This window comes from Chiloscyllium punctatum, chromosome 8, assembly GCF_047496795.1.
Source record: "Chiloscyllium punctatum isolate Juve2018m chromosome 8, sChiPun1.3, whole genome shotgun sequence".
Taxonomy (NCBI): domain Eukaryota; kingdom Metazoa; phylum Chordata; class Chondrichthyes; order Orectolobiformes; family Hemiscylliidae; genus Chiloscyllium; species Chiloscyllium punctatum.
The window spans coordinates 90316448-90343395 of record NC_092746.1 but is presented as its reverse complement, the minus strand read 5'-3'; the positions used below and the strand labels follow the sequence as shown (position 1 = coordinate 90343395).

At 39.9% G+C, this 26948-nt stretch overlaps 1 protein-coding gene across 9 annotated transcripts in view; it reads right to left on the bottom strand.

Annotated features, from left to right (window-relative positions):
- The window catches only part of waca (WW domain containing adaptor with coiled-coil a), a 129614-nt gene that overhangs the window by 25492 nt on the left and 77174 nt on the right, over positions 1-26948 (bottom strand). For all 9 annotated transcript variants that reach the window (XM_072576038.1, XM_072576041.1, XM_072576043.1 and 6 more), the window contains 3 exons: positions 18380-18502; positions 11097-11245; positions 4214-4329 (listed from right to left, as the gene is read on the bottom strand). In XM_072576038.1, the coding sequence (XP_072432139.1) occupies positions 4214-4329; positions 11097-11245; positions 18380-18502 (388 nt within the window). The remainder of the gene's footprint in view (positions 1-4213; positions 4330-11096; positions 11246-18379; positions 18503-26948) is intronic.

Here is a 26948-nt window from a genome sequence, read left to right as displayed (position 1 = left end):
TTTGATTTCCTTCCCTCACCCTTCTTAAATGGGCAGAGTAATTTGAGCAAATTTTTCAATCCAAAGGGAGAACTCCTGAATCCAAGGAACTTTTGAATGAAGATAGTTAGGGTGTCAGCACTGAGCTCTCCTACCTCCTTTAACACCTATGGATGGAAACCATCAGGTCCTGGGAACTTGTCACTCTTCAGTTCCATTCATTTCCCCATTATTGAAGATTTACTTCAAATGAATTTTATTAAGATTCGATCCCCAATCCTCTGTTCACTTTTTATGTATTCTGACAAGTTATCCTCTTTTTCTGTTGTGAATACTGAAGCAAGATAATCACTCAGCATGTCTGCCATGTACACCAATAGTGCTCTTAACTAACCACTTTGTTTACAGAACTCAAAAGTCTCTTCTAGTCTTTTTTGACCCTTGCAAGTTTCCTTTCAGAATCCTTAAGATTTGTGGACCTTTGTTGTTGTTTGCATTTGTTTTATTTTGTGGGATCGATACTGTCCTTTATGTTTTTATCAACTTTTCATTTTATGCTGTCCCTTGCCTCCCGAGACGTCCATGGCTGATCAGAGGTAGAAATTTTTCCTTCTTATGGGTACATACTGCTTCTGAATGACATTAACTGTTTCTTTGATCATCCTCCAATGTTCTGCAGTTGTTTTGCTGATTAGAAGTTCCCAGTTTACCCTGAACAATTTTTGCCTAATACCAAAATTCTAATATCTCATCTTTCCTTCCCTCATACAAACAATACATGAAACTTGATGATGTTATGATCACTATTTCACAAATGCTCATGAAGTACGTCACTATTGAAATCAAAGTAATTGCTCATTACTAGTTCCAAAATTGTTTGCCCCCCTGTCACATCAAAAACATATTGCCACACCGCAGACACAATCTTCCAGGAAAGTGTTTGTCTGTCTCTCCCAGTCTATGTTAAGAATAGAAAGATCCATTAGTACTACTCTGCCTTTGCTACATAGTTGCCTAATTTCAACATTTATACAATCTCGTACTCCAGAGCTGCTATGAACTGGTCTATATAAGACACCTATGGGAGTTTAATTCCTTTACCATTTCTCAGTTCTACCTCCAAGCTCTCTATGTGCTTTCCCCTTATTACGTCTTCCCTCAGCAGTGTTTCCAATCAGTAATGCTACTCCACCCCCTCTGCTGTTTTCTCTATCCCTCCTGTAAACCTCATAACCTGGTACATTTAGTTCCCAGTCCTGATCATCCTGCAACTGTGTCTCTGTAAGGCTACTATAGTGTGTCAGAGTGCAGAAAAAGGGCTTCGTCAACCAAGTCTGCATCAACATAGCTACAACTAATGGCGCGCCAATCCAAATTTCCTGCACTTGTCCCATAATCTTGAATGTCATGATATTTCAAGTGCTCATCCAAATATTTTTTAAAAGGTTGTAAGATTTCCGGCCTCCACGACCTTCGCGGTCAATGAATTCCGGATTTGCACCACCCGTTGAGTGAAAATGTTTTGTCTCAAATCCCATCTTAATCTCCAGCCCCTTAACCTAAAGGTATGTATGCTCATGACTGACCCCTGACCCAAGGCATAGCTTCCAATTTGAATTGCGCCTTACAGTCTGTGCATTTGTATGAATGACTCTAATTTTGGCTGCGTACTCTAACCTTACTATTTCTCCTTCCTGTCTTACTCAGTACACTTTTATAGCCCGATTCTGTTGTCTAAACTACCCCTCCTTATTCATCAAGTTCTACCTCTCCTCATATGCTGACCTGCTGCCTGCCATACTAGTTTAAACCCCCTCGCAAGTGGTACTAACAAACCTCCCCACAAAGGTATTATTGTCCCCTCCAGTTTAGGTCCTTTTTATACCAGGTTCCACCTGCCCTGGAAGAGGTCCAAATGATCCAGACAGAATCACTGACGAACAGGATGGATTTGATTTGACCTATTATCACTCCAGTCAGCTCTCGATCAGATGTAATTGAAGCCATCTTCAGTAATGGTAACAAAGAGCACACAGGGTTTAATTTAGATAAATGTGAGTGCTGCATTTTGGGAAGGCAAATCAGGGCAAGACTTAAACACTTCGCAGTGAAGTCCTAGAGAGATTGCTGAACAAAGACCTTGGAGTGCTGGTTCATAGCTCCTTCAAAGTGGAGCTGCAGAGAGACAAGATAGTGAAGGCAGGATTTGGTATGCTTTCCTTTATTGGTCAGTGCATTGAGTATGGGAGTTGGGAGGTCATGTTGCAGCTGGACAGGATATAGGTTAGGCCACTTTTGGAACATTGCATACAATTCTGGTCTCCTTGCTACAGGATGGATGTTGTGAAACTTGAAAGCGTTCAGAAAAGATTTACAAAGATGTTGCCAGAGTTGGATGGTTTGAGCTGTAGAGAGGCTGAATAGGCTGGGGCTATTTTCCCTGAACCAGTGAAGGCAGAGAGGGTGACCGTATGGAGGTTTATGAAGTCATGAGGGCCACAGATAGGGTAAATAGACAAGGTGTTTTCGGAGTTGGAGCCATCCAAAACTAGTGGGCATAAGTTTAAGGTAAGAGGGGAAGATTTAAGAAGGGGCATAAGGGGCAGCTTTTTCATGAGGGTGGTGCATATGTGGAACGAGCTGCCAGAGGAAGTGGTGGAGATTGGTACAATCATAATATTTAAAAGGCATCTGGATGGGTATATAGATAGTAAATGTTTAGAGGGGTATGGGCTAAATTCTGCAAATGGGACTAGATTTATTGAAGATGTCTGGTCAACATGGAGGAGTTCAACCGAAGGGTCTGTTTTCATGCTGTACAGCTCTATAACAGCAATGACTTGCGCACCAATATTTATTTTGGGTTTCAAAAGGTCCAATTGGCCCTAGCTATCATCAGGGCTTGGTTCAGATCAAAAGGAACTAACGTAGTTGAATTCCAAAAGCAAAGTAAGACCAAATGCCTGGAACATCAGGGTAGTATTTGACTGAAAGACTGGACTCAATATGAAAGTGTGATAAATCTCCACTGATCGGAATCACACACAACATAAAGGAAAATGGTTGTGGCTACTGGAGGCCAATCATCTCAGTCTAAACACATTACTGCAAGAGGTTCTTGGATTTGACCTTGGCCCAACCACACACAGCTGTTTCGTTCAAAAGCGTTCTTCCAAGTTGAGATCAGAAGTCCTTGCTGATGATTGCACAACATTCATTGCTAATCACATAATGAAGCAGTGTGCATCCCTGTTCAATGAGATCAGAATATAATTCAGGTTTGAGCAACAAAAGTACCAAGTAACATCTACACCACACAAGTGCATATCAAACAAAAGAACTGTCCAATCACATTCCATTGACATTCAATGGCATGAACAATGTTGAATGCACCAATCAACAACATCCTAAAGATTACCACCATCAAGAAATTAGTATTTATTAGGCTGGATCAGTCTAAGTTTTGAAGAGCATGTTAGAGGCTGAGGATTCTGCAGTAACTAACTCATTGGACACACTGAAGCCTGTATATCATCTATCTACAAATATAGAAGTTAAGTGTGTGATCAAACATTGTCCAATTACTGGGATACATGCATCTCCAACAATATTCACAGTTACAGGAGATCCATTACAAAGCAGCCAGATTCAGAGGCAACCTATTGCTCTCCCTCCCAACACGAGTACATGTTGGCTGCAGCATATACTATCCTTGAGGTGCACTGCAGCAATTCAAGGTTTCTTCAACAACACTTTCCAAACCACAGCATAAATTTCCTAGAAAAGACAACAACCACCCATACAGGCAAACATAACCACCTATGTTTTCAAGCTAAGGGTGAAAATCCTGGAACTCCTAAAGTAAACGCTCACTGGGAGCACATACTTTATGTATCACACAGACTTCTGTAATCCAAAGTGATGGGTCACCATCATCTTCTCAAGTGCAATAACTGGTGCTCCAGCCAGCAATACCCATGTGCCGTAAACAAATTACAAAATGCCTTTGGCCAAAAGTTATACCTGTAGACAATTCTGTTCAATTTGTACCACAATAGATTTAAGCATTCAGCCAATGTGGTTCAATTATATTTGAAGGCTACTTGAAAAGGAACATTATGCAGTTCAAGAGAAAAAGCAACAGAATGATCAAAGTGGGTTGCTTATTTGAAGCAAAAACAAAACTAAATTCATAACACAACACTGACCCACAACTACAGCAAGATATCCTTACCTTGAACGTTGAACATTACGAGGGGATTCTGGCTCATGCCCGTGTTTGTCAGCAGTTGCAGATTGCTGTGATACTTGCTGCTGTGCTGGTCCTTGTTTCACAACTGAAATACTGGACTACGGAGAGAAAAGCAAAGACAAACTCTCACCTCTGACTCAAATACAGAGCTTTTAAACTGACACCATTTTCAGTTGTTTTACATTGATTTTCAGAGACCCCCAAAGCACGGTCTGCAAACCAGTGCTATTTCAGTACATACTTAAAACAGGTCAAAACGCATAAAGCATGTATTTATTAGAAATCACACTAGTCAAGTCTATGACAACTTAAGTAAATATTGCAGATGTGCAATGTAAATCATTTTTTCCAAAGTCATAGCTTAAACGTGAACTGGAATTCATGGGCTTGGACTTGTTTAACACAACCAGTCTAAACAGACCAGGTGCCTTCCCATCCTGACCTGTCCTCAATGGCCTAGGATTAGTTTCTTATTCCAGGCATTGGTATTACTGCACACAGGCAGTCCCCTGGTTTGCAAATGGGTTCCATTCAGGAGTCTGTTCACAATTCAATTTGTACTCAAGTCAGAACACAATGTAGGACTACGTAAAACAGGTCATTCCTAGGTCAACGACACCTTGTATGAGATCACATTCATTTGTACAAGCATTCCGAAGTCAGACATTTGTAACTGAAAACCCCCTGTAACAGGTTTCCCAGGGCACATCAATGCAACTCAGTTCGTAGGAAGTGATTTTGCTTTACCAAATGGAAGACACCAATAACACAGCAGATTTTCATGATAGTCAGGGGCTGAGGTGACTACAGTGGCCATACTAAGGAGAAGGTGCTGAAGAAGCTTAAAGGTGGATAAAACACCCATACTGGATGAATGACACACAGAAGTTTTAAAGGAGACTGTGGAGGCACTGGTGCTGATCATTCAGGAATCACTGGATCAATGCGGGCCCCAAAGGACTGGAAAATGGTTCATGGAATATGGCTGTTTGGAGAGAGGGTGGCAGGCAGAAGGTAGAAAACTATAGGCTGCTTAGGCTGACCTAAGTCTTTAGTAAGATTTTAGAGTCTATTATTAAGGATGAGATTGCAAAGCACTTGGAAGTGGATAATAAAATAAGGCTTCTTCAAGGGGAATGAGCAAATTAGACAAAGGAGAGCATCTGATAAGGTGTCACAAGAGACTGCTGAAAAGATGAGTCCATGGTGTGAGGGCAAAGCTACTGACCTGGATGCAAGATTGGCTGACTGGCCCCTGCTTTGGAAAGGAGGTTATAAAATTGTAAGTTCTTTCTGCACCCTTTACAAGGATGTTACTGAGAATGGAGGGTTTCTGCTAAAAGGAGAGGCTGGACTGGCTAGGACTATTTTCCCTGCACCGTAGGTGGTTGTGAGGTGACCTTACAGTGGTCTATAAAATCATGAGGGGCACAGATAAGCTGTAGGGGGAGTCCAAAACTAGAGGGCACAGATTTAAGATGAGAGGGGAAAGATTTAAAAAGGGACCCGAGGGGCAACTTTTTCCACACAGACAGCCGTGAGTATATGAAATGAACGGTCATTAGAAGTGGTAGAGGTGGGTACAGCTACAACATTTAAGACATTTGGACAGGTCAATCAAAAGGAAAAGGATTAGAGGGATATCGGCCAAACCTATGGGATGAGTCTGGTTTTGGAAATCTGGTCAGCACGGTTAAGTTGGAATGAAGGGCTTATTTCCTTGCTCAATGATGCGATGACTCCATGGCAGAAGGGATAACAAGGTCTTTTTCAGGATGGCAGTCAGTGACTAGTGGAGACTCGCAGAGGTCAGTGTTGGGACCACAATTATTGATGTGGTACATGAACATTCTAGAGGGTATTGTTGCCAAGTTTGTATGTGACACAAAAACAGGTGAAGGGACAGGCAGTGTTGAGAGAGCATGCAGACTGCCTAAGGACTTGCATAGACAAGCAAAGTACACACTTTGACAGGAAGAATAGAGGCATAAACTATTGTCTAAATGGTGAAAGGCTTCGGAAGTCTGAATCACAAAGGAACTTATGAATGCTAGTTCAGGGTTCTCTTAAGGTTAACATGCAGTTTCAGTTGGGAGGCAAATGAAACATTCTCACTCATTTTGAGGTGGTGACCTGAGACCCATATCAAAAGAAGGATATGCTGGCCAGAGGGGAGGGGACCCAGAGGAGGTTCACAAAAACAATTCCAGGAATGAAGGGCTTGTCACATGAGGAGCAGTTCAGGACACTGAGTCTATACTGAATGGAGCTTTGAAGAAAAAAAAGGGTTCTCATTGAAACCTAGAATATGGAGAGGCTGAGATAGACTGGATACGGAGAAGACGGTTTCACTCGTAGGAGAGACTAGGACCTGGAGGCACAGCCTCAGATTGAATGGATAACCTTTTAGAACTGAAATGAGGAGCAATTTCTTCAGCCAGAGGGTAGTAAATGTGTGAAAATAATTGCTGTAAAAGGCTATGGCGGGCAAGTCATGGAGACAGATAGATAGGTTCTTGATGAGTACAGGGGAACAAGCAGAACAGGGAGACAGAAGAATGATTTTCAGAAACATATTACCCATGATCAAATGGTGGAGCATACTTGACAGGCTCAATTCTACTCCACTGGTCTAAAAACCAATCAAATGCATTAGGCCCCTACTTAACATTAACTCACTTAAGTGTTTCACAAACAATTTCAATACATCCACTCAAACCTGTCAGTTGCACTTTGATATCGTTAGTCCAAGGTTCTGTGGCTGGCCTGCCAGCACACATGACCTCACCTTTAGGCTTCGACTCTCTTGCTGCCCTTGCTCCCTCCGAGCCTCATTCTCTACTGACCCTCATTGCCTAGCCTCACCACCTGCACTGTTTTGAGACCTCCAGTACAGTTCTTCTCTTCATACCTGGCTCCATTCCTGAACTTGTGCTGAAGCCTGGCTCCATCTAGTGGTTGAAGTTGGTCAATATGAATAGTTTGGGATTTTAACTGGACGAGATGGAATCTGGTAAATCTAACAGTGACAGTGATTACAGTAATTTTTCAAATTAATATTGCAATATATCGTATTTCTGCTGTTTTGAGTGATGCATTTTGTTTCATAAAATAATTCAGCTAGGAAAGCAAGGTACTGCTCAGGAATGATAAAGTATTTGAACTTTCATGCTTTCTAGATGAGAACTGTCTGAAGGAACCCAACTCTGGATTCCTGTGGGAACTTATGATTCGCTTAAAGTCATTTCACTGAACACTGAAATCAGCAACGTAACAACTTGAAGTGAGAACTTCCTGCAGTTTTCAACAGCAACTGATAGGGCAGCACATTGGCTCAGTGGTTAGCACTGCTGCCTCGCAGCACCAGGTTTGATTCCAGTTTTGGGTGACTGTCATTATACAGTTTGCACATTCTCCCAATGTGTGCATGAATTTCCTCCCACAGTCCAAACACGTGCAGGTTTAAGTGGACTGGCCATGGTAAATTATCCAGAGTGCCCAGAGATGTCCAGGTTGGGTAGATTAGCCATGGTAAATGTAGGGTTACAGGGATAGGCTAAGGGTCTGGGTGGGATGCTCTTCTCAAGGTTGGTGCAGATTTGATGGGTCAAATAGACTTCCGACAATGTGGGAAGAGACCATGATTTTAGTAACATACTCATGCTAACTGAAGTGGAGTGGCACATGATTACATTTGAACTGATAGAGTCATACAGTACATAAACCTTCAGTCCAACTCATGCATGCTAAGTTTCTCAAACTAGTCCCACTTGCCTGATTTTGCCCATATCCCTCGAAACCTCTCATTCATATACCTGCCCAAATGTATTTTACCTGTAATTGTTTCTATATCAACCACTTCCTCTGGCAGTTCATTCCACACATGAACCACCTTATGTGAAACAGTTAACCCTCAGGTCCCTTCTAAAACCTTTCTCCTTTCACTTTAAAAATATGTCCTCTCGTTTTGGAAAGGATCTTTGCTATTCATCATATCTATGCCCCTCAGGATCTTATAGACCACCTATGCTCCAGTGAAACAAGTCCCAGCCTATCCACATAACTCAAACCCTCCAAACCTGACATCATCCTGGTTAATCCTTTTCTGAACCCTTTCCAATTTAATAATATCCTTCCAAGAGTAGGAAAGTCAATCATGTTGCCATAGAGTCTAATCATATATCTGGAACTGAAGTTTAGTATTCTGTTCAATATAGAACCCAGGAATTTGAAAATGTAACGTATACCTAGGCCTGATAAACAAGTACAATAACACCACACGACACAGGAGAAGAGGACCATTGCGTCCATTGAGTCTGCTCTGCCATTCAATGAAACAATGACTGATTAGATAAGCTTCAACATCACCTTCCTGCTCCATTCTTGCTTTAGCCTTATTAGTGAAGAAAAATCTCTCATGGCATTGTATATTGCTCCAAACCAATCTCTTCGGTCCTCTGCAGTCATAAATACCACAGACTCTCTCAGAAAAGGAATTCTCCTCAGCTCTGTCTGAAATGGCCAGCTACTTAATCTGACATTATGTCCTCTGTGCGAAATTCTCCCACAAGTGGAAATAACCTCTCCACATAACCCAGTGAAGTGTCAAAAGAATCTCACATGCTTCAGTAAGGTTTTGCCTCATTCTTCCAAACGTCAACAATACAAGCATTATCTACGCAACCTTTCCTCATATCCAGGATCAACCTCATCTACCTTTTCTGGTCTGTCTCCAACGTTAGTACATCTTTCCTTGGATGAGGGGACCACAACTATGTACAGCCTTGTATATTTTGAGCGACACTTCTCTATTTTTATAATCTATTCCCTTTGAAATAAAGGCCAACATTCCATAATACCTATTGATCTTGCGTATCAGCTTTGTGATTCATGCACTTGACACCCAAATCGCTCAGTGCTGCAGCTTTCCCATCTTTCCCTGTTTAAATAACATTTAGCTCTTCTGTTCTTATGCCAAAGTGCATGATTTCACATTTTCCCACATGATATTCTATTTTCCACTCTCATAACCTTGCTATATTCCTCTGCAGACTCTTGGCATCATGTCCATCACTTATGTTTTCACCTAGTTTTGTGTCATCTTCAAACCTGCCCATAATATTAATCATTCCAGCACGGATTTATATGGCACTCCATTAGTTACAGAGTGCCATCCTGAAAATTATCCCTCTATCCATAAGTCTATTAGTCAGCCAATCTTCTATGCATGCTAATTTGCTGCTATCATACCAGAGTGCCTTACCTCAAGTAGCCAAAAGTAAGATACCTTATCAAACATCTTTGCAAATTCAAATATTTTGCATCCACTAGTTCCCCTTTATCTATCCTGCTTATTAGATCTTCAAAGAGCTGTCAGCCAAGGCAATTCTGCTTCATTATGTATTTCTAAATGCTTCACTATTACATCTTTATAATAGATTCCAACGCCATTAAACGTGTGAAGCTAACTAGCCGAGAGTTACCATTTTCTTTTGTTCAAAAAGGGAGGGCAACAAGGGTGATTTATTAGCAGTTTTCAAACCCTCTGGGACATGTGCCAAATCCAAGGGATCCTGCAAGATTACTATCAGCTACTGAAGTAAATTACGAAAGAACTTTGTTCAAATCACCTATGATGCAATCCATCTGAGACTTAATGGCCTTTTGTCCTATTAGTTTCACTCATATGTTTTCTCGAATGATAGTTATTTTATTCATTTTCTCTATCACTTTTGCTTCTCATTTATTTAGTACTTTGGGAGTGTTATTAGCATATTCTACTGTGAAGGCTAATGCAAAGTATTATTCAAAGCCTCCGAAAATTTGTTCATTCCCCATTATCACCTCCCAGACACTAGTGTTCATTTTGGCCTCTCATTTCCATTAATATATTTGTACAGTCTTTTTAAAAAAAGAAGTTGCTAGTTTAGCCTCAGTTTACTTACTTTTTTTTACTGGATATCTTTTGTTGGTTACTCTAGCTCACCACTCATCTCTGTCTCAATGCCTGCTTTTCGCCTAGAATTTGAGATCATCCTTAACTTTTAATAACAAGGGTTGGTTTAGTTCTTCCTAAAATCCTCCTTCCTTACATGAGTTACTATTTTTTAAAAATTTACCACTGTTTCTTACTGCCTTCCCCACCAAGCTTCTTTCCCAGTCCTGTCCACCCAATTCTGCTCTTATTCCTTCGTAAATTATCTCTTTTACCTTTAGCAGAGTTGTTTATGACCCAAATTTCTCACTGTTAAATTGAGTGCTAAACTTTATCATGTTATGGTCATTGCTTCATGAGATCTTTTACTCAAGTAATTTATTAAACCTGCCTCAGTATACATTACCAGACACAAAATGGCCTGATCCCTAATTGGATCCACAACATATTGTTCTAGGAAACTATTCCGAATACTCACTATGAACTCTGTGGTGGCTACCTTTGCCAATTCCTTGCCAAAATCTACGATTTAAGTTATCCATGATCCATGCACTACCTTTTGTTGATGCCCTCATTATCACCTGACTTATTTCTGACCTTAACCATTTGGATTCTATCCTGATCCAAGATCATGTTTTGCTATCACAGATATTATATCTCATACTCTATTCAAATACTAATGCATCCATCTGCTATATTTTTTTCAAAATACATTAACTAGTGTTGATAATAATGCAACATATTCAGGCATTTAAAATATTGCAATTTTGCTTAAATTGCAACTCAAGCTAGCCAGTGCAAATTATGACCACCCTGAAACTACCCATGTGAAATTTAAAAGCATACATTGTGTCATAAGTGTCCCTCCAAAATTGTATTTTCATAATAAGTATCGATCATTTAAATTAGATGAACTAATTTTGGTTTTACCTTTGGTTGAGACGACACTGGAGGCGTACTCATCAGTGGTTTAAGAGGAACAGTGTTAGTCTGTGGCGTACTTATCCTTGGAGACACATATGACCTTGGGGATGATGCATCTGATGCCAATGACATTGGTGACTGATTAGACTGCTGGGCTGTTTTAAAAAAAAGTGTCAATTTGAAATAATCTTATCCAACAGGGAAAATTTTATTTTTTCACCATAAGATTCTATTGACATTTTGGGTCAGGGGAAGAACAACTATTATTCAGATACATTAAAGTAAAGCTGTCCAAGGTCTCTAGTTTCTGAAAGAACATTTTCTCATGTGAAAGAAGCCCTGAGAAATGTTACAAACCAAATATTTTGTTGTAGCGATAACTACTAAAAATATAATTAAATGTATTAGAACCCATAGATAAAACTTGGTAGGCAAACTTAAATACACTTCGCATTCTAATACCCAAATAGATTACTCTCTTGCTCTCCAATTGAATTCTTTCAAAATTAACAAAAAAGTTTATGTCAACTCTTTGTGTCTCAAAACTGCAAGCTCCAACATGATTACATTTTGATTATGTTCAATTTATAACGGAATGAAACCAAAATAGAAACTGTATCCCAGCAGTTGATTATTATGTTTGCATTTTTAAAACAAGTACACGTAAAATAAGCAGGTGATGCAAATTTAACAAATATGTGCCCAAATGTCACAAGATGCAAGAGACCTTCTCGAAAGAGAATGAGGTTTCACTGGCTGTCTACCTAGCAGCCAATATCCCTGTTGCCTCAACAAGGTTATCCCAAGATACCCATCTTCTGATCTCAATTGATATGCAGTTAGTTACTTAATTTCCATGTTCTTTACAGCTTGGACACTCCCTCTATTATCGAAGCATGCAATAGTGCAACCCTGTTAATTGTAATCCTTAAATCAATTCATTTTACAACAGCTTTGAGCTCAGCTCAGGAATCACTATGCACAGGGTGATACACAAAGAAATTAAGCAGAAAATTACCATAAGGTGGTACATATTAGAAGCAACAAATTCAATTTCAGAACCTCCACTCAGGCAGCTCTGGGCTTGGTGTTGGACATTGAGTGGAGTGTGCTATTTTGACATGACAATGACATTTTGCTGAACTAATGCTTCAAAAGGTCTCACGAATGCTCTGAACACAAGCTCCAATTCCTAAATGTGAAATAAATCTAAAATAATGACCACGAAACCCCAGATTGCTGTGAAAGGAAGGAAATCTAAATTACAGCAGCACATTCTGGAGCCAGAGAGCAAGCTATTGTGCAAAGAGATGGAATTGGAAGACCACAGGCTCTCCTAAACTGGAGCAACCATAACATGACTGAATTTTACATTCAGTTCAACGGAGAGACAAGGAGTTTAAACTTATGGAAGGGCAATTATGAGAGCATGAAAGCCAATGTGTGGGTTACCTCCGGGTGCTCCGGTTTCCTCCCACAATCTAAAGGTGTGCAGAACAGGTGAACTGGCCATGCTAAATTGCCCATAGCGTTAGGTGCATTAGTCAGGGGTAAATATAGGGTAGGGGATGGGTCTGGGTGGGTTAATCTTCAGAAAGTCGGTGTGGACTTGTTGGGCCGAAGGGCCTGTTTCCAAACTGTACGTGATCTATAATAGTCCTCATCTTTAATTTATAATTAGCAAAAATGAACTGGCAAATTAAGTGAAGTCACACATTTATGTGGATACTTTCAGACAAATCAGCTACATTCCAACAAGGGGAGTTAATCTGCGGTTAACTGAAAAAGTTAAAAGATAGCATGTAGTTGCACAAATCTTTGCTGATTTAAGAGGGAAGAGAGAGAAACAAGCTAGAAATATAAAACATTTACATAACTATAGAAATTCTTTTTATAAGGGTTTTAAAGTGACAAAAGTGAACACTGGTCCTATAAAAAATAACCTGGGAATCAATAATGTAAAATGAGATGCAGATGGACAAGTATTTTGCATCGTCTTCATGGAAGAAGATGCATGCAGTGTTTTACAAATAGCTGTATAATCAGGAAAGGGAATTCAAGAACATAACAATCACCAGGGAAGAGGGACTTAGCAAACTGTTATCACTGTCGGCTGACAAGTTCCCATAAACTAGATGCACTTCACCACTGGTTCTGAAAAGAAGTGACACAGGGAACAGATGATGCATTAGTTTTAAATTTTTCTAATTCCACAGATTTAGGAAAGATTCTAATAGATTCCAAGATAGAAAACAACTTCACTCAAGAGGGGGGAGAAAAAAAAAGCAGTAAACCACAGTCAAATTAGCTTAACATTGGTCATTGACAAAATGTAAGAAGCAACTAAAGATATTACATATTAAAGGTCATCAAACAGCAAGGTTTGAAAAGGAACTAATTTAACCAATTGCTGAAATTCTGTAAATTAATAGTGGTGTGGGTAAAAGGGAACTTTAATGTTTTATTGTTAGATATTTAAATGGCATTTAATAAAAGGCTGCATCAAAGATTATTGTAGAAAATAGAAGATCATGGTTCAGAACTAACAGATGAGCAATGATACAAGACTGGCTACCTCACAGGAAATAAATGAGCATACATGGATCATTTCCAGGTTGGCAAGATTATGTGTGCAGTGTGCCACAGAGATTAGTGCTGGAACCTGAAATTACACAATTTATCTAGATGTCTTAGAGGAGGGAAAAAGAGGAGTGAGTAGGCATACATCTGGTAAATTGAATGTCATGTGGGAAAATCAGAGACTAACCATTTGGCAGAAAGAATTTTTAAAAATTATCTAAATGGTGAGAGATTGCAGAGGTGAGATGCAGAGGGATCAGAGTGTCCCAGTGCATGAACTTCAAAAGGCCAAACTGCAGTGCCAAAAATTCAGAATGCTAATAGTATGTTTATCATTTATTCCAAGAGAGACAAACAAATATACACAGTATATGTTTCAGGTTAAAAAAAAAAGACACTTGTGAGACCACATCTGGAGCACCACATACTGTATGGATCTCTTTTTTTTAAAAAAACAAAAAAGTGCACTGCAACCTTTACTAGACTAGTAGCTACAATGGGAGGGGATATAGAACATAGAAAAATACAGCGCAGTACAGGCCCTTTGGCCTCGCTGTTGCGCCGATCCAAGCCCACCTAACCTACACTAGCCCACTATCCTCCATATGCCTATCCAATGCCCGTTTAAAATGCCCATAAAGAGGGAGAGTCCACCACTGGTACTGGCAGGGCATTCCATGAACTTACGACTCGCTGAGTAAAGAATCGAACCCTAACATCTGTCCTATATCTACCACCCCTTAATTTAAAGCTATGCCCCCTCGTAATAGCTGACTCCATACGTGGAAAAAGGTTCTCACGGTCAACCCTATCTAAACCCCTAATCATCTTGTACACCTCTATCGAGTCACCCCTAAACCTTCTTTTCTCCAATGAAAACAGCCCCAAGTGCCTCAGCCTTTCCTCATACAATCTTCCTACCATACCAGGCAACATCCTGGTAAACCTCCTCTGCACCCGTTCCAGTGCCTCCACATCTTTCCTATAGTATGGCGACCAAAACTGCACACAATACTCCAGATGCGGCCGCACCAGAGTCGTACACAACTGCAACATGACCTCAGGACTCCGGAACTCAATTCCTCTACCAATAAAAGCCAGTACGCCATATGCCTTCTGCACCGCACTATTTACCTGGGTGGCAACTTTCAGAGATATGTTATGTTATCAGGAAAAGTTGGGCAGGCTAAACTAAAATCTGCTGGAGTTAAGAAAGAGGTGACAGCTTAAACAGATAAAATCCTGACCGGTCTTGACAGGGTAAACATGGAAAGAATACTTCCTGGTGGGGAAAACATAGAACAACAGGTTATTGAGTCGTTCTGGACTGATTTCACAATCTGATCAGCCATGGTCTCACTAAACAAATAGCAAGTTTGAGGGGTAAAATGATGTACTAACATGCATATTTATACGTTTTATACAAACATGCAACTCCACAGCAATTTGGTTGCCTTTTCTTTGCCTCCTTCAATGTCCCAGAAAGCCATTCATTCAGTCATACGAAAACTGCGGAAAAGCTGAAGCCAAATAAAATTGGACAGAAAAATGGGCATCAACCTGAGCATCAGAAATGACAAACTCTGCCCAATTTACCCTCATTAATATGTGATGACATGTGCCAAATTGGGCCAGCTGTCTCACATGCGGCAGGCAAAAAACTGACAAGTATGATTCCATGGATAGGATTGTGATGAAATTGTTACATGTGAAATATTATTTTATACTACTAACAGCTAGATGTATACTTATCACAAACATTCTGAAAAGGACACTTCTTTAACCAAGGACATTGGCTAAAGCAGCAAAATCATTGCATTTGCTGGTCATGCACCTCTAACAATAGTCCCGTACCATCCATGACAAAGCAGTTCATTTGACAGGACCACTAAGAAATAGCATCGACCATTTACAAGTGTATTCTAACAATTCACCGGCACTATTCTCTAGAAGGACAAGGATTGTAAAGCACCAGGGAACACTGCGACTTACAATTATTTCATCATTCCTTCACTGTCACTTGGTCAAAAACCGGGAAACTCCTTCGCTACCTGGGCTGCCCAACTTCAAGGAAATCAATGATCAGAACCCTGACAAGGACAGCTGGGATTGGGGAAATAAATAGTGGGCTTTCCTCCCAAGAACAAATAAAAATATCTGCAAAAGAACTTGTTTGAACAGTATCCCCCAATTATGTCACTACTTTCAACTGAGGAAAGAAAAGGAAAAAGGTAAGAATTTAATCAGTTGCCATTCACCAAGACTATAATTAAATTTCTAAGTGTCGAATCAAGTGCTAGTCTTGGCTTCTGACATCTGTTAAGGAAATTATAGTGACTTGACAAACTATAAGCAACATAACTCAGAACTTCGAGGACACAGGGGCACTTGATGGTGAATGAATGGAAAGAACAAATTTACAAAATGCCTGTGTACAGCTGTTGTTCCACCAGGAGATCTCAAAATCAGAATAAGAAGCACAAGAGATAAATGGAAATTCTGAACCAAATTATGTTCAGCTTACAATGACTTTGTGACCTTCCAGAAAATATCACATGACAAGCCAGGTGCATCCACAAATCTGATCACACAAAACCTCCATAACGCCAATCAGGTCACATCTCCCAAATCATTAGCATAGCAAATTTCCCCCAACTGAACTCATTTTACAGCCTTGAAGTGGTGTACCAATATTATACCAGTTATTTCAGGTAGTGGTGCACAATCAAGCATGTTTTAAAAGCTCTGATCACTTAAGACAAAATACTATTGCAATTTAACCATCAGTTCCAAATATTTTCAGTTACTTATAAATCAGGTTAGTCAAGAATGATACAGATATGTGATTAAAGATCCTTACTTCTGAGTTAAATTGAAGAAGTGAACTGAACAATTTGATTCTCAAATATATGAAGATTTTCTTTTAAATGTTTTTTAAACATTTTAAGGCACTGCCTCATTAAATGACACTTTGGTTGACCAATGTACAACTAAGTTCAAACAAGAATATGGAGACAAAATACTTCTTTAACAAGCATCATTTATACTCAAATTGTCCACTGTGCCAAAAGCAGAAACTCTAATCAAGCTATAAAAGGATGGGATTAGAACGCTGACAAAGTTAACTCAGGTTGGTGCACATGACATCTCATTTCACAACAAAGAAGCCAAGAACCTTTGCACACATGTGTTAACACACAGTCGTAAAAATTAGACTTGTTTGCACTGGTTTATGAATGAATTATATATTTACTTCAATCGTATCTAAGTTAATCAATTGGAAAACAATTCAACTGCATTTAATGGTGGTGGCTAGTAGGTAAAAATTGCCACAGGTGATTTGGTGGTGGGAAAAGCCGTTCAGATAGTACTTCCAGAAAGAAGCAAGGAAAACGTACATTTACTTCAATGAGTATCTGTAAATCAAATAGTAATGTACTCCAATAGTATTATAAAATACATATTCATAAATATTAAAATTCTAGCTAGAGGTAAAACTGGTGCTCTGCTTAGCTTTAGTTTTCTAGTCAGTGATAATCTCGAATGCCATTCAGAAACACAAACTTTGACAAAAATAACACGTCAGACGAGACCAACTAGGAAAAGAGTTATTTGATATGATGACTGCAATTAATGATGTAAAGAAAAAAGATTTTTGAAGTGCGATTTAAAGTTGAAGCACATTGGTCACCCATAACTCAATCTATGATGAAGAGCAATGCAGCAAATAACTAACTCAGCAATTGAACAAAAGTAGAGAGCAAAGATGACAGGACAGTGTTAATCAAGGACAAGGAAAGCACAAATCCCAGTTTTAATGCTTATGGTGAAGACTTTTCATGCCAACATAAAAGTTGGAGACAGTATACTTCTGTTGTTGCTGATCAATATGAACTTTGACCTTTAAAGAGCTGAATGAAATCTGTTAGGCAACTGTCAGCGCACTGGAAGAAAGCAATATTTTTGACATGCTTTAGAATGGAATTGCACAAAGTAACCTTGTCTGCACTGCTAAGCAGGTCTGAACTTATGTGAAGATTCCTGCTCTATTAGCTTTGCTGATTACTTGTTATTCGAAGTGCATGGCTATCGAGTCAAAGAAAGGAGCATTACTGATCCAAGTTGATGTCAATTTTCAAGAATAAATTCAAGCTTTCAGATTTGGTTCAGTCTTTTTCCAAGACAATTTATGAAGTACCAGTTTCAAATGGTCCCTGCGTTAAATTACTGATTATCTTTCAGAACGGTCAAGTGAATGATTGCAAAGGATAATGTAAACAGCAAAAGGACTCAGTCACACATATAATCAAGACAGAATTTCAGGACAACTTTTTAAAAATGTAAATAATCATGAATTAAATACTGGGAATGGTAGTGTACTAGGAACACAAAGTTTAAACAAGCATTTAACAAACTTCTCACCAAAATATTTGTACAGCAAATATTTGACTGCCAAAAGTATAGGTATGTTCCTCATCTAGCTGGTAAATGCTGCAGTTAAGGCCTTCCATTATTGGCATGAGGAGAAAAATGATCACCTCCAAATCCTAACAGCCCTCAAACTGGATAGGCACAAAGAAAGTGAGCACAACAATGCATTCCATAATATGCAACAACATTCTGAACCAAAGGGTTTGGACACGGAGGCATTGCAATTTTTAAATAAATACTAACAGAAAAGCAAAAGTACATACTTATTTTAACCTTACCCTGAGAAGACAACTGTGCAGCTTGGGAAAGCAGAGTAGTGATGCTTAAAGCTGATGGTCCAGCCGTGAGGAGCTTATGAAGCATAGACTGTAAGGAAGCTTGCGTGACAGCCGCTGTAAGGACTGCAAGATAAAAGGAAAGTGCTTCCTTAAACTTGTGCTATGCAATGGTAACATGTAAACTGTTCACAATAGATCAAGTAAAATTCGAAGATCTCTTGTATTAAATTCTGAATCAACAGACTGTAACCCAATAATTCTAGCAGGTGATTAATGTTCTCAACTTGGAGTCTGTATTCCAACTTATGCATTAGTTCTTTTGAAATGAAAATCCTGTTTTCATTCTTGAATAAGCCATTAAAAATCATCTTAAAAAATGCATCACCAAAATAGAGGTCTCAACCCTTGCATCTAATGCACAACCATCTTACAAAATACCAAGGCTGAAAAGAGAATAAGAATGTAAAACAAAGACCTAGATTACAGTCCTTTCCAAAAGTCTATTCAGGATGTAGTCAGCTCTCTGTATATTGCAACCAAGAAATAAGTCATTCTTTGCAACTTAGCCAATGTACTTTCAAAAGCCATGCAACAAAATCGAGTACAAGGCAGATAATGTAATGCTTAGCGCGAAAGTGCCATCAAAAGCAATGTGTTGCACAGCATAAATGAGTGTTTAACCATCATGCACTATGCAGCAGTTATAACTTTACATATAAGTCACACCTCAAAGCCTCGAACAGTTCTTTTAAGGGTCTAAATATTTGCAGGATCAACTGACTCATTTTTAAAAGGCATTTCCTAAGATGCAAAATCGAAGCCAGTGCAAAGCTCATTGAATCACTGGCTTGATTCAGATCAGAAAACTGGTATGGCAATTGAAGGCAATAGTTAACAGGAAGGGCTTATCTATTAAGAGATGTCTAGTGGAACACGGAAACATCTTGCTAAAATGCAAATTTAGCAGATTAGAGAAAACAGGATGAAGTGGAAGCTTAACCATTCTTAGAGATTCACACCAGTCATTTAGATTAATTTGATAAAATTACATGCATGAGGCAACACAAAGAAGAACAGGCAATAGTAAACATGTGAAGAGTGAGACAGGATCCTACGGTAAGCACTGCCAAAGAGGCAAGGCAAAGCACAATTCTCCCGCGCATCAACAAGCAGTGACATAACACAATATTTGAATGAAGCACTGAGTCAGCTCAAATCTCTCTCTGTTTATCTTTTAAATTAGCAATGCCACTTAGGTTTCAGGTAAAGGATGATTTTGAAATGCTACTAATCCAAAACAAAGTAAACTCAATTAATCTTGTCGAATTAGACTTGAACTGAAAAGGCAGAATGAGCACGGGTTCCTCTGAAAAGCATGAAACTAGTCAACACAAGCTATCTGCAAAAGTCCAATTCCTAGGCATGACACAAATTTGTTCATTTCACCTCAAGAAGCAAAGTCTTTTGAAAGTACTCAGAAAATAAATGACGTTTTGGCACTTTGAAAGTAGGTAATTCAGCAAAACAGAAAGACTTGGTCAATGTAGGAACAAATTACTGCAGATGCTGGAATCTGTAATGAAGACAACACATCTGAAGATTACAGTGGGTCAGACTATTCCATAGAGAAAGAGCAAGTTTTGAGTCTAGGTGACTTTTCATCAGAGCTGGTGTAAAGCGTGGAAATGAACCAAGTCAAGGGGTGGAAAATTGAATAGCTTTCAAGGTCCTGGTGTGAGTATGAATTTCCACGAGCTCCAATTCCACCCCTCGATAAATTGCACTTTGTCCATTGCCAACATGGTGGCACAGTAGTTAGCACTGCTGCCTCACAGCGCCAGGGACCCAACTTTGATTCCAACCTCAGGAAATCGTCAGTGTGGAGTTTGCAAATTTGCCCCGTGTCTGCATGGGTTTCTTCCCACAACCCAAAAATGTGCAGATTAGATGAATTGGCCATGCCAAATTGCCCACATGTGTTCAGGGATTGTAGTATGGGTGCACTAATCAGAGGTAAATATAAGATAAAGAGGTTGGGGAAATAGGTCTGGGTGGGTTACTCTTCAGAGGATCAGTGTGGACTTGTTGGACCGAAGGGCCTGTTTTCCACACTAGGGATTCTACGATTCTGTCTCCATTTCAGCAAATAAACTGTCCATTGCCATCCACTGACTCCCATAGTCCCTTCACTACACCTCGTTATACCCCACATCCTGCAAGGACTCCACCCCGTTCTCCCAGCCCCTTCACCTATGTTGCATCTGTTTGGATGATGCCACCTTCCAAAAGGATAGATGCTGTTGACCCACTATGATCTCCAGTATATTTTCTTGAAAGAAAGGCTCAGCATGAAATATATTTACTCAAAATCAGAACCTATTTCCGAGTGCCTTCCTCACTTCGAAAGGTGAATCAAACTAACAAAACCTTCAAAATTCATTGCTGCTTTCTCCTGCTCCACCAGCCTTGTGGACTTTTAAAGTTTCTCAGAGAAAGTGAGGACTGCAGATGCTGATCAGAGTCAAGTGATTGCTGCTGGAAAAGCACAGCAGGTCAGGCAGCATCCGAGGACAGGAGAATCGACTTTTCAGACATAAACCCTTTCTTTCCTGATGAAGGGCCGATGTCCAAAAAGTCGATTTTCCTGCTCCTTGGATGCTGCCTGAGCTGCTGTGCATTTCCAGTACCACACTCTCAAACTTGTATAAAGTTCCACCAGGATAAAGAAATGAAATAACCTGAAGTTGCAACATTTGCATATATTTCAAATCAAAACCAGCACTGAACCTTTGGTCAAATGAACCTTATTGTTCTGCTGTTTCAACCAAGATGATTGCAAGGCACAGAGTATTTTAAAATAGTCATGGAGCTGTACAGCATAGAAACAGACCCTTCGGTCCTCATTGTCAATACCGACCAGATATCCTTCATTAATCAAGTTCCCTTTATGTGCACTTGGTCCATAGCTGTCCAAACCCTTCCTTTTCATATACCCATCCAAATGCCTATTAAAAAATGTCATAATTGCACCAGCCTCCACATGTTCCTCTGGCAGCAGATTCCACACGTGCACTACCCTCTGTGTGAAAACGTTGCCGCTTATGTCAGTTTTAAATCTTTCCCCTCACCTTGGGAGAGTGGTCCAGGAAATGGCTGATGGAATTTAACGTGAGCAAGTGCGAGGTCTTGCACTTTGGCAAAAAGAATAAAAGCATGGACTACTTTCTAAATGGTGAGAAAATTAATAAAGCCAAAACACAAAGGGATCTGGGAGTGCTAGTCGAGGATTCTCTTAAGGTAAACATGCAGGTGGAATCTGTGATTAAGAAAGCGAATGCAATGTTGTCTCTTATCTCAAGAGGGTTGGAATATAAAAGCAGAGATGTACTACTAAGACTTTATAAAGCTCTGGTTAGGCCCCATTTGGAGTATTGTGTCCAATTTTGGTCCCCACACCTCAGGAAGGACATACTGGCACTGGAACGTGTCCAGCGGAGATTCACACGGATGATCCCTGGAATAACAGGTCTAGCATATGAGGAACGGCTGAGGATACTGGGACTGTATTCGTTGGAGTTTAGAAGATTAAGGGGAGACTTAATAGAGACGTACAAAATAATACATGGCTTGGAAAAGGTGGATGCTAAGAAATTATTTCTGTTAGACGAGGAGACTAGGACCCGTGGACACAGCCTTAGAATTAGAGGGGGTCATTTCAGAACAGAAATGCGGAGACATTTCTTCAGCCAGAGAGTGGTGGGCCTGTGGAATTCATTGCCACGGAGTGCAGTGGAAGCCGGGACGCTAAATGTCTTCAAGGCCGAGATTGATAGATTCTTGTTGTCTAGAGGAATTAAGGGCTACGGGGAGAACGCTGGTAAGTGGAGCTGAAATGCGCATCAGCCATGATTGAATGGCAGAGTGGACTCGATGGGCCGAATGGCCTTACTTCCACTCCTATGTCTTATGGTCTTATACATATGCCCTCTAGTTCTGGACCCTCCCCATCCTGGGGAAAAGACCTTGGCTATTTACCCCATCCATGCCCCTCATGATTATATGTCATAACATGTTTGAACAGGCTAATTCAAATATTTTAAAATCTAAATTCACCGAATATCAACGTTTAATTCAAACATATGAATTGATTACCCTGTATCCATATATGAATAATTGAACTTGCAATGAAATATTCTGGAGATTGATAGGACAAGGGACAATTCAAACTGATTTACAGAATATTATAACATGAGCAAGTTAAAATGTCCAACAATATCACAAGGTGACACAAATTCATAAATAATTGAGGTAGTGACAAAATTTTCTATTCTCTGCCACTTATTAACTTTAAACTTTAAAGTCTAAAATTCATGCTGTTCAGTAACAGATGACAGGGGGCGTTCAAATTTTGGGCTTCATCTGATATTAACCACATTTGTTCACTCTCCTTGGTGTTGTGCTTCATTAGGGCAGTGCGTTGGAAATCACGCTCTTCCATTCCTTACTTAAAGTTGTCACAGAAGATAAAGATTACAAATCAGAATTCCCAATTTACATTTTGACTGGACCAAAGATTGACAGAATGCAGAGACCAGATTTCTGTACTTAACAAGAATTACTATTTGTTACAGATAAATCATCTCCAATGACAAACAATTATGAAGAACTAACATGTGACTAATCAGTCAAAACTCAAACCAACGTTCTCAAACTCATTACTACAAACATACACTGAGACAGAAAAAAAAGGACATTATGGATGGAGGGAAAGACTGGGAAGGCAATTCAGTAGTTTCCACCAACTGGTTTTGCTCATCAGAACATGGTTTCACAATCTGCTTTTGTCAGATCCTGCCATTTCTTTGCAAGAATTTTACGGTGAATGAAGCCTGGTTCAATTTAGCAAATTATGAGGTAGAAAGTTGGGTACAACGTTTTGGTTTAACAAATCCCAAGAGGCTGCTTCAGAAGACTTCAATCAATACCTTGAAGCCTATGCTAGTGGAGGTCTTCCACACCGTCATCACAGATGCCACTCTATCTTTACTCATGAGATGCAAATGTTGTGCCCTTGCACAAGAAGGGCAGTAGAGATGACCCAGGTAATTATAGACCAGTGAGCCTTACTTCTGTTGTAGGAAATGTTTCGGAAAAGATTATAAGATCCAGGATTTATCATCATCTTGCAACCAACAATTTGATTGCAGATACTCAACATGGTTTCTTCAAGGGCAGGTCACATCTCACAAACCTCATTGAGTTTTTTGAGAAGGTGACAAAGCGTGTGGATGAGGGTAGGGCAAATAACAGGGTACACACAGACTTCAATAAAGCCTTTGATAAAGGGTCCACATTGCATGCTGTTGGAGAAAATGCAGAGGCATGGGATTGAGTGCGATTCAGCAGTTTGGATTAGAAATTGACTTTCTCTAAGGCGGCAGCGAGTAGTGGTTGATGGAAAATATTCAGCCTGGAGTCCGGTTACTAGTGTTGTGCCACAAGGATCGGTTTTGGGGTCACCGTCATTTTTATAAATGACTTGGACGCAGGCACAGATGGATGAGTTACTAAGTTTACAGATGACACTAAAGTCAATGGAGTAGTGGGCAGTGTGGAAGAATATTGCTGGTTGCCGGGTGTCTTGGATAACCTACAGAATTGGGTAGAGAGGTGGCAACTGGAGTTCAATGGAGATAAATGGGAGGTGATTCACTTTGGGAAGGATAACAGGAAGGCAGAATACTGGGTCAATACAAAGATTCTTGGTAGTATGGATGTGCAGAGGGATCTTGGAATCCATTCACATAGATCTATGAAGTTAACAGCCCTATCAACCTGGGTGGCAAGGCGGCATATGGGGTGTTCGGTTTTATTGAAAGAGGGATTGAGATCTGGAGCCGTATTGTCATGCTGCAACTATACAAAACACTGGTGCAGCCACACTTGAAATATGATGTACAGTTCTGGTCGCCCCAGTACAGGAAATTTGTGAAAGCATTGGAGAAGGTGCAGAGGAGATTTACCAGAATATTGCCTAGTCTGGAGGGAAGGTCTTATGAGCAAAGACCGAAACTCTTGGGTCTGTTCTTAATGGAAGTAAGAAGACAAAGAAGGGATTTGATAGAGACATACAAGATGATCATAGGATTAGATAGAGTAGACAGTCAAAGCCTTTTTCCTAGGATGATGAAGTAAGCTTGTATTAGGGGGCGTAGTTACAAATTGAGGGGTGAGAGATTGAAGACAGATGTCAGAGGCAGGTTCTTTACTCAGAGTGGTAAGGGTGTGGAATGCCCTGCCTACCAATGTAGTTAACTCAGCCACATTAGGGAGATTTAAACAATCCTTGGGTAAGCCCATGGATGATGACGGATAGTGTAGGGGGATGGGCTTAGTTCACAGGTTGGCACAACATCAAGCGCCAAAGGGCCTGTTCTGCACTGTATTGTTCTATGTTTTATAATTAAAGAGTTAATTTGCTCTTCTGACCTTCAAGAAATTGAATGCCCCATTGGTAAGGAGGTGCGTCTGTGTCTTACAGGTGGAATGTGGGAGGTTTACATGGCTATTTCCTTACCATTCAGGGATGATTTACATTTTCATCCAGAAATCAGTTAGAACATTACAGTTGAAGTTTGGCCACTCCCCTATAGCTACAAAAAAAATGATTCGCAACCAATTTAGCCATTAAGGGATAATTTGCATTACACTGTTTTTGGAGGTGGGGTGGTCACTGCATGATATCTTGAGTGGCATGTGACTATGAGGGTCTTATTGATATTACGAACAGTGATGTAAAGATTTTGTATAAATGAAAGACCGTTACTTTTATTCAGAGACAGCTTTTTCCACGAACCTATGAGGCGTGTTAAAGTTTCCTCCAAAGCTTGTACTGTTCTGTGTTTAGTAAATTTGGATGCTTGTTCACAGAAGTTGGCATTGGCAGTAGCACCTTGTATGCGCTATCTCAAGAGGAAAAGAACTTAACATATGGTGGCAGCGGTGGGATTCCAACATACAGAGGTTCCAGGTGCAGTGATTAAGTGATCGACTGAGTGCCAGGTGCATGAGACAGATGGGCCCACAAGGTTAGCTTCACCTTGATCTCTCTTCTGAACTTAATACTCAGTCGAACCCTGGTCTCCTGGGACTCGGTGGTGATGGAATCTTTGAACTAACTCTCACACATACACACCGAGTCACTTTGCACAAAGCTGGATTTTAAAAGGGTTAATGTGGGGTTAGAGTCCACATGAGAAGTAAAGGGAAAAAGGAGTTTTAAAGCACTCTCAGTAAAAAGGAGTTGAAGTCCTCTAGTGGGGAGGTTTGAGGCTCAAAAAAAGTTAGAAATCAGGAACTTCAAGGAAAAATATCTAAACAAAATATGGTACATCTTAAAGTGATTGCCTTTATCCTCCACACCTCCCCTTACAAGTACTTTTAGGACAAAATGGCATCACTGGGAAAAGGGGGAGAAATTGAAGCCGGTCTGCTTGGATACTGACAGTCAAGTGCATTGACTGCCAGAGAAGCTTTGGCTGTGAGAGTCTCAGTTTTTGGGCTGTAAACTCGATTTTGCAATTCTTTGTTCTGGGGGAAAGGGGATGGCATGATTGCGGCACGATATGGTTTGCTCTCAGGGTTTGCACTTGTTCATTCTCCTAGAAGCATGGCATTCCATCTGGACTCTATCAACAAACACAGACTTGGATCCCATTTATCACCCCCTGGGAAAAAGAACAGGAAATGACATTACCACCGGAAATGATGTCACCAACCCAAGGAAACTAACAAATAAAAAGCAGGCCATACTACCAGTTCTTCATCTGGTGGCTCACTGATGATGTTACTAGTATGGTGATGTAATGTCTGAAACTGAACCTTCCAGGTCAACAAGCAAACCTACATCCAGGTATTTTATTTTTATAAGTCTAATTTCATTGAGAGGATACGAAATAAATGCGCAACACTGAAATTAGGGTTGCACTAATAGCAGGGGTTGCACTATAAATTGTGCTACGCGGAGAGTGTTTGATATTTAAATATCTTGGCTTCTTAGAACACTGGTTCAGAAAATCCTTTTAAGTTACTCTTTTGCCTTGAATTGAGATCTTGATTCAAGTAATGTGTTTTCAGGGCTATGTAATAGGGTAGATTTTGTTTTTACATTAAAATTATACACCATTAGGACTTTTAGAAAATGATCAAACTTGTCACCTTAAGTGCTTTGAGTGACTTGAGCCCGATTTGTTCAAAATTCTACACCTGTTTCAAAAAAACTTGTCAGTGGTCATGTTTTCGCCACATGAGAGTATTGTATTAAAAATGCCTTTGTTGCTTTGTTCTTAATGCAGAGTTTTCACAAAAAGAAGAGTGCATTTTAACTTTGATGTTTTTGTTAAGATTTTAAGAGGATAATAGAACTTGAGGCTGAGCTGTTTCAAGTATCAATTACTGTTAAGACTTCATTGGCCCCCTTCACAATGCAAATTTAAAGAATGTTGATCGCGACCAAAGGTGCGACAGTAATTCCAACTGTTTTACTTGGGAAGTTTCATTTGAAGAGCAT